The sequence below is a fragment of the Urocitellus parryii genome, chromosome 3 (assembly GCF_045843805.1).
Source record: "Urocitellus parryii isolate mUroPar1 chromosome 3, mUroPar1.hap1, whole genome shotgun sequence".
Taxonomy (NCBI): Eukaryota; Metazoa; Chordata; class Mammalia; order Rodentia; family Sciuridae; genus Urocitellus; species Urocitellus parryii.
Genome location: NC_135533.1, coordinates 135,528,247 through 135,540,526, shown reverse-complemented (window position 1 = coordinate 135,540,526; position 12,280 = coordinate 135,528,247). Strand labels below are relative to the sequence as shown.

Here is a 12,280-nt window from a genome sequence, read left to right as displayed (position 1 = left end):
CCTCCTGAGTTGCCGAGATTATAGGTGTGCCACTTTGCCTATCTTCTCTTTTATATTTTTAAGTGTCTTTATTTTCATATAATTCTATAATCATAGGCATTCTTTTTTTTTTTTTTTTCTCTCCTGAAGATGGACACAAGGGACGGGGCTGTGGCTCAGTGGTACAGCGCTTACCTAGCATGCATGAGGCACTGGGTTTGATCCCCCGCACCACACAAAAATAAACAAATAAAATAAAGATCTTGTGTCCATCTACAACTAAAAAAAATTTAGAAAAAAAAAAAGATGGACACAATATTTTTACTTTATTTTATTTTTATGTAGTGCTGAGGATCGAACCCAGTGCCTCACACGTGTGAGGCAAGTGCTCTATTGCTAAGCTATAACCCCAGCCCCTATCATAGGCATTATTAAGAAGTATGATAGTCTTCAGTACCTAGGATTGAATTTGAATTTTACTTTATGGTTTGCTATCATCCAAGGCAGAATTTTCAGATTTTTTGTTTTTCAATGCTGGGAATTGAATCCAGGGGTGCTCTACCATTGAACTATCTCTACAGCTCTTTTTATTTTTTATTTTGAGGCAGGGTCTCACTAGGTTGCTAAAACTGGCCTCAAATTTATGACCCTTCTGCCTCAGTCTTCTGAGTAGCTTGAATTATAGATGTGCAGTACTATGCCTAGCAACTTTCAGACTTTTTAAAATGCTCAACAATAATCTACTTTTCAGAATACTTTTTTTTTCTTTGATTTTTGGCATCAAATCCAGGTCCTCATACATGCTAGGTAAGTGAAATCAGGTTTTTCTTCTTTTTCCCTTTATTTTCATTTTTAAATAGAAAAGAAAGAGGTAAATCCGAGCTGCCCTTTGCAGGGAGCAGATGTTTTTCTTCCCTTCTAACACTGTTCATAGGGTGAAGACTGTCTCCTCCTGTTGCGGTCTCTGCCTCCTGCCCAAGCTGAGAAAACTGCAGAAAGAGTCATCATCTGGGCACGACTGGCATTACAAGAGGAGCCAGATGATTCTAAAGAGGTGAGGTTTTCACTTAACAAAGCAGAAGTGAACCCCGTGGTTATGATCTGAAGAGAATACAAAAGGTAGACTCACAAACAGGAAGGTCTTCTCTTTTCATTGCCAGTGTGGCCTCTGGTAAAAGTTCCTGTGTAAATTTGGTTTATAGGAGAAAACCAGATACACCTATTTTAAGCAGATAATTTGGCTCACAATGAATAATCCAGGATCTGCAAATTAGAAGGATTCACTGAAGCAGCTGTTGTAGAGGAAGAGTTTTTCACAGTCCTTTGATATGTAAACAATATTTTGTGCAGTGAAGGTATGATTACTGTCAAACAATAATGTCATCTGCAGATCAATGTAAGTCTAAATAATCTTAAATAATTGAGGCTTAGAAATGATGTCGAAAGAGCCAGTTCACTTCCTTAGAGATGAGGAATTAAATACCTAATTTATCCAGGGTAGTTTGATTTTTCAGACCCTGAAGGGTAGGTGCCTGCCAGCTTCTCTCAGCCATCCATTCAATTATTTTTTACCTTAGGGAAGTGAGTTTTGTTTTTTAACACCTGATCTTCATTATGCTATTATTAGTAGTAGGCATTAGATTCAGTATTGTAAATAGAGAATCCACTTCATTGTGAACTGGGCCCTATTGTTAACTCTTTAGAAGTTACATTCATAAACTAGGCTTTTAAGATAGGTGACTTTTCTGAGATTTTTACAAAGTGGCAGAGCCTCAACACAACACAACACAACTCAATACAAGTCTGATACCACCATCTGGACTTTTCCTTCCTCTCTTTCTGTAGTACTGTGGGTATAGAACACAGGGTCTCTTGAATGCTAGGCAATGCTCCACCACTGAGGTACACCCCAGCTTGCGATTCCATGGTTTTATGTGTTTGTTTGCATATGTACTACCAAAGTGGTTAGAAAAGGAAACAGATTTGATTTTGCATCTTTCTTTTTAGGACAAGGCCTGGAGAATGTCTGTGGCAAAGACATCAGTGGATATTCTTAAAATACTTTGTGACATTCAGAAAGGTAGGATCTGCCTCTGTTCCCTCATATTGGTTTTGTTTTGATGGGGCACAATGACACCTCTCATCATACCCTCAGATTTCCTTTCTTATTGTCTTTATGAGCTTTCTCATTTTTATCATTATAAATCTTTCTGTCTCATTATTTTTTTAATCAATAGTGGAAGAACAGAAGCATTTAAAACCCCTGTGTTTATTTGTATGCTTCAGTAAGCTATTCAGTGCTAGGCTGAATTTCTTTGGTAACTTTTACCTATTGCTCATTTTTCTCACATCTAGTTGGTTATGATCAGGGTAACAAACCCTACTTAATCCTAAACTTAAAACAGTTAAGAAAAGAACTCTCTTGGGGGGCTGGGGCTGTAGCTCAGTGGCAGACCACTTACCTAGCATGTGTGAAGCACTGGGTTTGATCCTTAGCACCACATTAAAAAAAAAAAAAAAGTAACAAAATAAGGCATGCTGTCCATCTACAACTACAAAAAAAAGGGGGGGGGAAGCTATAATGTATTTCAGAATAATGACCATTTTTCTTTTAACACTTAAATTTCCCTTTTTTACCTCCAGAAAGAGTAATTAGATTTCTTATTTCAAATTAGATCTCTTTTTGCACTTAAATTGTATTATATTAGCATCTGAAAAAAATGCTATATACTTAGAAGAGAACCAAAGCCAATTATAGTCTGCTTTCTATTACTGTAACAAAACTCCTGAGGTTGGGTAATTTATAAAGATTAGGAGCTTACTTAGCTCATGATTTTGGAGGCTCTGGAGTCCAAGAGCATGTTGCTGGTATCTGCTCACATCTTATCAGAGCCTTCTTGTTGCATCATGCTATGACAGAGAGCGTCAGATGGTAAGACTGAGCAAATTAGAGGAAGTGCTGAAGAGAGATTGCTTTTCTCACAGAGCTGCTCCATGAATCCATGAACAGTGATCCATTCATGAGGACAGAGGTCTTGGACACTTCACAAAGGCCCCCTCCTAATACTGTTAACAGACACCTGAAATTCTGAGTACACATTCAAACCATTGTATATAGGAATTTGTATGTGTCTGCTATAACTTTTAAAAATTTAATTACAGACAATGTGCAGAAGAAGGATGAATGTGAAGAAATCTTGAAACAATTTCAAATGGTGGCCAGCCTACAGGTACACATGTTGCACTACCCCGAATGGTGTTACCCAACCAATGAGTGTATTCAAAATAGTGCCTGCTTAAAATGTGCTGTCCTAGCCGTCAGATACTTCACATACTAGTTTTCTCTCTCTCACCAACTTTTGTTTTTTTGACACCAGGGATTGAACTCAAGGACACTTAACCACCAAGCCATATCCCCAGTCCTTTTTAGGTTTTATTTAGAGACAGGGTCTTGCTGAGTTGCTTAGGGCCTTGCAGTTGCTGAGGCTGGCTTTGAACTCGTGATCCTTCTGCCTCCTGAGCTGCTGGGATTACAGGCGTGCACCCCCTGTGCCTGGCTCACCAACTTTTTGAGATATAATTTATGTACCATACTTCATCCACTTAAAGTGCATAATTCATGATTTGGGGCCTATTGCATTATTAAATCTTAAATTTTAGTAAAATACATATGAAATTGTCCATTTTAACTATTTTTCTGTATGTAGCTCAGCATTAATTTTGTTCAGTGTTATGTAACCTTCACATGTGTCTACTTTTTGTCACTCCACACAGAAACTGTGGCCATTAAATTGCAATTCCCCCACTCCCTTTGATCTACTTTCTGTCTCTACAAATTTGCCAATTTTCACTAAACACAAGTGGAATTATCCAACCAAGAGCATAATGAAGGAGTCCTGTGATCCAAAAGCTTGAGACTTACTGTGTTAATTGCTGTCTTTGTGAAAGGCTTCTGGGTAGTAAACATAAGTTAACTTCTCTATGTTCTTCTTAAATTTGAAAGTTAGAGGTATGTGTCATGTGTATTTATCCTGCTATCGTTGATAGAACATTTATTGTGTATCTGTGATATGCACATGGGCTGTGGAGGTGGCTGTTTTCCTCCTTCTGCAGAGGAGTACTCAGACACTCAACAATTCTAAGATCATTGGTGGGGCATCTACATAGCTTTTGTGATGCCCTAGGTCTCATCTCCAGCCTAGCAAAACACAAGTACCTTGCATCAGATTAACACTCATTCCCTGCTGCCTTTCATGGCTCCTCATGCTGTCTGACTCAGCACCCTTACTTCTGTTATTGTGCAGTTATTGTTATTATGACTTCTGTTATGAAACTGTTATTCTGTTTCATACTGTCTCACTAGCATTCAGCAGTTAAAATTAGAGTTTTAAATATTCAAAAAAATACATATCCCATAAAACTCCCAATGCCTGTTGATGATATGCAGAAGCCACATTGCTTCCAGAGAAGGTGCACATTAGAAGGAGAGAAACCAGTCATTTACATTTTGTTTACTTATATATTCACGCAGTACATGATTGAAAGACTTTAAGAGGAAAAATGGTTAAAGTGGTAGATTTCATATTATGTTCATTTTACCACAACAAAAAAATAATAAGCTTATTTAAATTAACTCTCCACTTCAGATTGTAAGCAATAAAGAATGAATTCTTTGACCACCCTCAAAAAAAAAAAAAATATATATATATATGACAAGTATACAAGCACTGTAAAAATAAGTCTCTTTCCTCTCTGACCCTCCAGCTCTTCTGTTTCCCACAATAACTGTAGCCACAGCAACCAGTTTCTCGGGTATCCTTCCAGAAGTTTTCAATGGCTCTCCAAGCATAGAAATTTCTGATTTCTAATCCAGGTGGTACTGTGATATATAATGAATAGAGTTTTCAACAGCATATCTACAGTAAATATCAGTAGTAAGCTCTCAGATTGATTTCTGAGTACATTTATTTCCTCATGGTTCATCCTTTTCAGGGAAAGATCACTAGTATTTTTTTGGAGGAAGCATCCATTTGAAATTATTTACAGCCAGGCATGTGGTACCTACTTGTAGTCCCATCTATAAAGGAGGCTGTGACAGGAGAATCACTTGAGCCCAGGAGTTCAAGGCCAGTGTAGGCAACATATTGAAACCATGAGTTCAAAAATAAGAATAATTATTATATGTATAAAGACAGGATAATGGCAGGGAAAGTTAAAAAAAATACTGAGTGTTATTTTGAAAAGGTAATAAATGAAATTATGCAATATAGCCATAAAATGCTAGTGAAAGGAAATGTTCAGTGTTGATTAAGTTAAGCTATTATCAATGCAGGGGGAGCAGTTTTGTGTTCTGTAGAACATTTGGCAAGTTGGAGTGATTTTCAGCCATCATGATTGTGGGGAAGTGCTACTGGCATGTAGTGGGTAGAGGCCAGGAATGCAACTAAATATTCCTGTATTGCACGTAGGACAGTTCCTTAACCTTGTGCAACAAAATGTTATTCATCCTAAAGAATTGCAAAGACTAGGAAACCCTAGTTTTGCTCTGAAGTATGGCATCAAAACAGAGGGTATAATTTGCCCTTACTACCTCTTTGCAACTTTCAGTGGAACTTTTACTAAGTCAGGTAACTAAATCCTTAGTCTGGAGTTTGTAGTCAACCAGAAGTCATAGAAAAGAACAAACCTGATTTCTTCAAACCTATAGCGAAGACTTGTCCAAACTTAACACTTAAACCCTCCCTCTTTCTCTTCAGGGCTCCCTACAACACAGAATTATCTGGCTCAAAATTCAGCACTGCTAAAACAGAAACCCCAGGATATAGTGATGTTGTCCTATTTTCCAAGCTTTATATGATAGTTACTTTTGTAACTTGAAATGTAAAGACTTAGAATTTAATTTACAAGGGAGTAGTCTCCAAGGAAGAGGTTTGAAACATAATCATGATTCTGAACACAGGATAGACTAAGCAGACTTGGAACTTTGTCTTGCTTTTTTCTGCAGGAGAACTTTGAGGTCTTTCTTTCATTTGAAGATTATAGCAACAGTGCCGTGGTAGCAAATCTCCGTGAACAGTGCATTAAAGCCCATGAAGTTGTTCAGGCCAGGCACAAACCCGGGGGCACCAGAGAGCCCATTGCTGCTGAGGGGACGGGCCTGAGCACCAAATCAAAGCTTCATGGACAGGCATTGGCCTTACAGGTGTCCCCACAAGAGCTGGAGGCAGAGCTGGCTTTGCGAGCCCTGAAAGACGGGAATGTCAGGACAGCGCTGAACAAATGCAGGTGACGTCTGGACCCCTGACTTCCCCACTTGTCTAAAAGTAACAAGTGCAGGACCAGTGACACCTTTTTTCTCAAAAGCAACTTTTGGTTTCTTACCCTGAGAGCCCATTTGTGGCCTCTGTGCCAGAATATAGTAGCATAGAAGGAATGTAACAAATACTGGCAAGTTATATAACATAACCATTGAATTTAGGTGTTGTGCCCTTTGACATTTAATAGTTTTTAAAATAATTTGAAAAATGAGGTTCACTATATGCCATGAAAACATTTTAAAGACATTTATGTGTCAGTAACAGCTTATATGCTAATGCAAGAAAGGCCGATGCATTTGCTTGTGATATGAGTGTTCTAACCATCCACACTTCCTTTCCTCCAGAGACCTGTTTAAGCATCACTGCAATGCCAACACAGGGAGGCTTCTGTTCCTGACGTGTCAGAAGCTTTGTCAGATGTTGGCTAATGACATCCCAATGAGAGCACCCGTAGGACTGAATCTCCCTTCTGAGATACACGATCTAGCATGCCAAGCTGCCACCATCTGCAGTCCAGGTGACAACACTGATAATAGTACTGTACTCTCTGGTTCCTTGCACACTTGTCTACTAAATGCCTTCTCTGTATGTTTGGGCATTCCAGTAACTAGGCAAGAGATAGTAGTTCTTCCTTCCAAAGTGACAACTATGATTGATTCTCTTTTAGGAATTATAATTTTAAAATACTTCAAAATATCAACAATATCATTTCTGACTATTGACAGTACTTGACTTAAGGAAAAAACTCATACTAACTCATACTGCATTTAGAGTAGTTATAGCTGTGTGGAAACCTTAGAATTCTGAGTGGCAATTATAAAATGGTTGTTTTAAAGATATAAAATGGGAGCCTTATGATTTTTCTCTATTCTTTTTCAGATTTTTTACTAGATGCTTTAGAGCTGTGTAAATACACATTAATAGCCGTGGAGCTTTCCAGACAGTGCCACATGGATGACTATGGAATCCTAATGAAAGTAAATCACTTTAAAATTTTTTTTCCTTAAACAAAATCCCTGCCAACCCATATGTGCCACTTTGTATCATTTGACTTGCATAGTTTACAAAAATACTGCGTAATACTGCGTCTCTTACATTTTCTTATTATACACTGAAAACCTACTTATAGGCGTGAAGCCCCTTCTCTTTTCCAGCCATTTATTGGTGTTAATTTACACTATTTTTTGAAACATTGGACCTCAAATGAGGCCTCTCTAGATATTATTCTTCTGTTAGATGTTTAATTTAAAATGAAATTTTTATATGCCATAGCCCAGAAGAAACAAAGAGTGTATCTATCTTTGCTCTGCTATATTGCTTAGGGGGTAAAAACCAAAAAAAAAAAAAAAAATGTCTGTACATGTTCAGCACAGACACAATTTTATTTTTCTGAATATTTTGCTTTAAAGTTGGTTGAATCCATAGCTCTGGAACTGTGTATATAGAGTGCCAGTGTACACAGTTGTATTTATCCATCAACACTGCTTGGCTATAAAACACCTGATTCTGCATGCTAGTTGGTTATGATAAATATGTTTTGCAGCATACATAGTTCTGTCTTTTCTTATGGTTTGGTATTTAGGCTTCCTTTGGAACTCATAAGGATCCGTATGAAGAGTGGTCTTACAGTGACTTCTTCAATGAAGATGGAATTGTTCTGGAGTCACAGATGGTGCTACCAATTATTTATGAGTTGATTTCATCACTTGTGCCTCTTGCTGGTAAATTTCACTTGTAGTGTTATTTTCTATGTATTTCTGCTTCATGCAAATTTAAACTAGAGGTTTGAAATTAGAACTATATACAGTAATGTACATGAATCTCACAGGCATAATGTTGAGAAAAAAGAGGCAGATATAAAAGAATGCATACTGTATGATTGAATTCACATAAATTAAAAGAACAGGCTAAAACTAAGCCATGGTGTTAGAAGTCAAGGAAGTGGTGACCCTTATGGGTAGGTAATAACTATATTGAGCATGTGGGGGATTCTGGGTGCTGATCATGTACTATATCTTAATGTTGTTCTGCTATATTCAGTTTGTGGAAATTTTTCAAGTTGTACAATTATCTCTGTGTTTTTCTGTTTGTGTAGTTCATGTTGTTTTGTTTTTTTAAAGCAGCAGTTTGCTTTAGAATGTTTGATAATAGCACAATATTTAAATATCTCAGACAGCCATGGTGGTGCACACCCATCCATAATCCCAGTGACCTGGGAGCTGAGGCAGAAGGATCTCAAGTTAAGGTTGGCCTTAGCAACTTAGCAAGATCCTGTCTCAAAATAAAATAAAAGGATTAGAGATGTAGCTCAGCGGTGAAATGCCCTGGATTCAATTCCCAGTACCATATAAATAAATAAATATGGGTATTTGCTTTATAAGAGTGTTATTTTATTTAGTGGTATTAATTTTTTGTTTTCTTTTGTAGAAAGCAGAAGATATCCCTTGGATTCTATAAGTATGCCATACTGCTCCATTAGGGAAGGTATTTAATATCAGAAGTATATCACATTATATTATAATTTTATAAATATACAAATACAGAAATTCCTTTAAAATCTGAATATTAATCTGAATTTTTCCTTTTTGTAATTATTTAGTATTTTATTATTAATTTTCCAGAAGATCAGTAGCTTATGTGATTTGGCTGATAATATTAACACTTATGAATCTTCTTAAATTTAATCTTCCATATAGAGAAACAGTTTTTATCCACAGGTGATTTTTTAAATAGTCAAATTATAATCAAAATATCTCATTATTTAATGAAGTTAGTTATTTTTTGTTTAAATCCAGCCTCCTGTTACCTCTGTCATTAACTAACTCTGAGAATGAATTCCATGACCGTTAACCTGCATTGACGAAGTAGGCTGGGCTGTGGTTGTAGCTCAGTGGTAGAGCACTTGCCTAGCATGTGTGAGACACTGGGTTGGATCCTCAGCACCACATAAAAATAAATAAATAAAATAAAGGTATGGTGTCTATCTACAACTAAAAATAAAAATTTAAAGAAAAATTTAAAAGTAGAGTGTTCCTGAAAGCAGTTTCTCTTTATATGATCTTTCTCTGTTTAAAACATGTAAATATTAAAACTCTTTTTTTCACTTTGCAGGAGACAATCTTATCTTTCCTGTTATACGTTCCATCTCTACCCTGCTTCAGAACCTCCAGGAATCTAGCCAGTGGGAGCTGGCGCTGAGATTTGTAGTTGGTTCCTTTGGTACTTGCCTCCAGCACTCTATGTCCAACTTCATGAATGCCAGTGTGAATGAGAAGGTGTAGTTTCTAGAACAAATACTTTGACTTTGGGTAAATAGAGATACAAAAGCATTGCCAGACAAGAATTTGGAGTTCACATTTTCCTGTTTGATCTTGTAGCAAAAAAATCATGTGTAAAATTTAAGGGACATTTGTTAATTTGTTAAACATCTATTAAATTTAGGTACAATTCAAGGTTTTGCACATTTATTTTTATGTGGTGCTGAGGATTGAACCCAGGGCCTCTCACGTGCTAGGCGAGTGCTCTACCACTGAGCCACAACCCCAGCCCCTGCACTTTTTTGGGGGGCATGGGTAGTGGAGATTGAACCAAGGGTACTTTATCACTGAGCTACATCCACAGTCTTTTTTAATTTTTATTTTATTTTATTTATTTATTTTTTTAAAGAGAGAGTGAGAGGGACAGAGAGAGAGAGAGAGAGAGAGAGAGAATTTTAGCATTTATTCATTTTTTTCTTAGTTCTCGGCAGACACAACATCTTTGTTGGTATGTGGTGCTGCTGAGGATCGAACCCGGGCCGCACACATGCTAGGCGAGTGCGCTACCGCTTGAGCCACATCCACAGCCCCTATTTTATTATTTTTTTGAGACAGCATCTCTATAAAGTTGCTGAGGGCCTCACTGAGTTGCCCAGTGAATTTGTGATCTTCCTACTTCAGCCTCCCAAGTTGCTGAGATTACAGGTGTGCACCTCTGTGCCCAGTCTTTGGCACACATATCCATCCTCACTCTGCACGACAACTCCCAGAGTCTCCATTTTGGAAATGTGGAAACTCAAACTCAGGGAGGTGAAATAAGTTCCCTGCAGTTTTCGGTTGGGTTGATAGTTCTTCACATCTAAGTTTAGTGCAGTATCCTTCTGCCATTTTTTTTTTTTTTTTACCGAATTATAATTATTTCCTAACAGCATTATAGAAGAGATTCTATAAGACAAACCACCTGTTGATAACTTACTTATGAAAATAGGTCTCAGAGGAAGTTGTCTCTGTTTCCACTACTCTGTTGATTCACATTAATTACCGATTCTTTCTTTTTTAAATTGACTATTGAGGTATATCTTTCAAAATTAAAATGCTCATGTTTTAAATGTGTCAACCACTGTATCCCTCTTATCACCAATACCACAATCAAAATATAGAAGTTTTTTTTGTTTATTTTTGGTTTTTTGGTATTGGGGATAGGACCCAGGAGCACTTTACCACTGAGCTATATCTGTACTTTTTTTTTTGAGACAGAATCTTGCTAACTTGCTTAGGTCCTTGCTAAGTTACTGAGGCTAGTCTCAAACTTGCAAGTCTCCTGCCTCAGCTCCCTGAGTCCCTGGGATTACAGGCTTGTGCCACTGCATCCAACAAGATACAGAATATTTTTTTAAGTTTTTTTTTTTAGTTATAGATAGACACAATTTTATTTATTTATTTTATTTATTTATTCTTATGTGGTGCTAAGGATCAAACTCAGGGCCTCACACATGATAAGCAAGCGCTCTGCCACTGAGCCACAACCCCAGTCCAAGATTTTTTTTTTTTTTTTAAAGAGAGAGAATTTTTTTTTTTTTTTTTTAAGAGAGAGTGAGAGAGGAGAGAGAGAGAGAATCTTTTTAATATTTATTTTTTAGTTCTCGGCGGACACAACATCTTCGTTGGTATGTGGTGCTGAGGATCGAACCCGGGCCGCACGCATGCCAGGCGAGCGCGCTACCGCTTGAGCCACATGCCCAGCCCAAGAGAGAGAATTTTTTAATATTTATTTTTTAGTTTTCGGCAGACCCAACATCTTTGTATGTGGTGCTGAAGATCGAACCCGGGCCGCATGCATGCCAGGCGAGTGCGCTATTGCTTGAGCCACATCCCCAGCCCTCCAAGAGTATTTTTAAAAGTTCCTTTTTCCTCTTCCAAGTCAGTCTCCCCACCCTAGCTCCAGTTTTCTATCACTATAAATTAAAAGCTAAGTTTTTTGCAGAAAACATAAATTTTCAGTGTTCTTTATTATCTGAGGCAAGTTTTTAGAATGATTCATAGAAGTGGACTTAAAGATTCTTTTGTTCTTTTTTAAAAGTTACTTGGTGAAACCACATTAATTAATTCAAGACATGTTATGGAATTGAAAGAAAAATCCGTTATGTTTATCAGGGGAAATGCTACAATTCTACTGCACAAAGTAAGTATTGGTAGCTTGTTTATTTATTGCCTGTTTCCTTTTTAGCTTGGTCAGCAGTACCTATGATTCAGTATGACAGTATTCCACTGTTCTAAGATTTTAAGAACCTGTATTACTTTATTTTATTTTTTAAGACAAGGTCTCACTGAGTTACCCAGATTGGCCTGGAACTTTTTGGGGCGGGGCGGGGGGGGGTGGATATACCAGGGATTGAACGAAAGAGCGATTAACCACTTTTTATTTTAAGACATGTTCTCACTAAGTTGCTTATAGTCCTTCTAAGTTGCTAAGGCTGACTTTGAACCTGTGGTCCTCCTCCCTCAGCCTTCCAAGCCACTGGGATTAAAAGCGTGTGCTACCATGCCCACCTGGCCTGGAACTTTCAATCCCCCTGCCTCATCCTCCCAAGTAATGGGGATTACAAGCATGTACCACCATGCTCAGCAGGCTTTATTATTTAAAATATTATTTTTGAAATAGGATCTCATTAAGTTGCTGAGGCTTGCCTCGAATTTATAATCCTCCTATTTTAGCCTCCTAAATTT

The 12,280-nt window shown here is 37.5% G+C and overlaps 1 protein-coding gene and 1 non-coding gene across 2 annotated transcripts in view; one reads left to right on the top strand and one right to left on the bottom strand.

Annotated features, from left to right (window-relative positions):
* Window positions 1-12,280, top strand: part of Kntc1 (kinetochore associated 1) — an 80,267-nt gene that overhangs the window by 38,593 nt on the left and 29,394 nt on the right. The window contains exons 30-39 of the mRNA XM_026402961.2: window positions 914-1,033; window positions 1,987-2,059; window positions 3,142-3,209; window positions 5,984-6,264; window positions 6,641-6,813; window positions 7,176-7,273; window positions 7,879-8,017; window positions 8,724-8,780; window positions 9,408-9,571; window positions 11,634-11,735. Coding sequence (XP_026258746.2) covers window positions 914-1,033; window positions 1,987-2,059; window positions 3,142-3,209; window positions 5,984-6,264; window positions 6,641-6,813; window positions 7,176-7,273; window positions 7,879-8,017; window positions 8,724-8,780; window positions 9,408-9,571; window positions 11,634-11,735 — 1,275 coding nt within the window. The remainder of the gene's footprint in view (window positions 1-913; window positions 1,034-1,986; window positions 2,060-3,141; window positions 3,210-5,983; window positions 6,265-6,640; window positions 6,814-7,175; window positions 7,274-7,878; window positions 8,018-8,723; window positions 8,781-9,407; window positions 9,572-11,633; window positions 11,736-12,280) is intronic.
* Trnaa-agc (transfer RNA alanine (anticodon AGC)) lies at window positions 9,769-9,841 on the bottom strand. Its single transcript has one exon. It is a non-coding gene; the product is annotated as a tRNA-Ala (tRNA).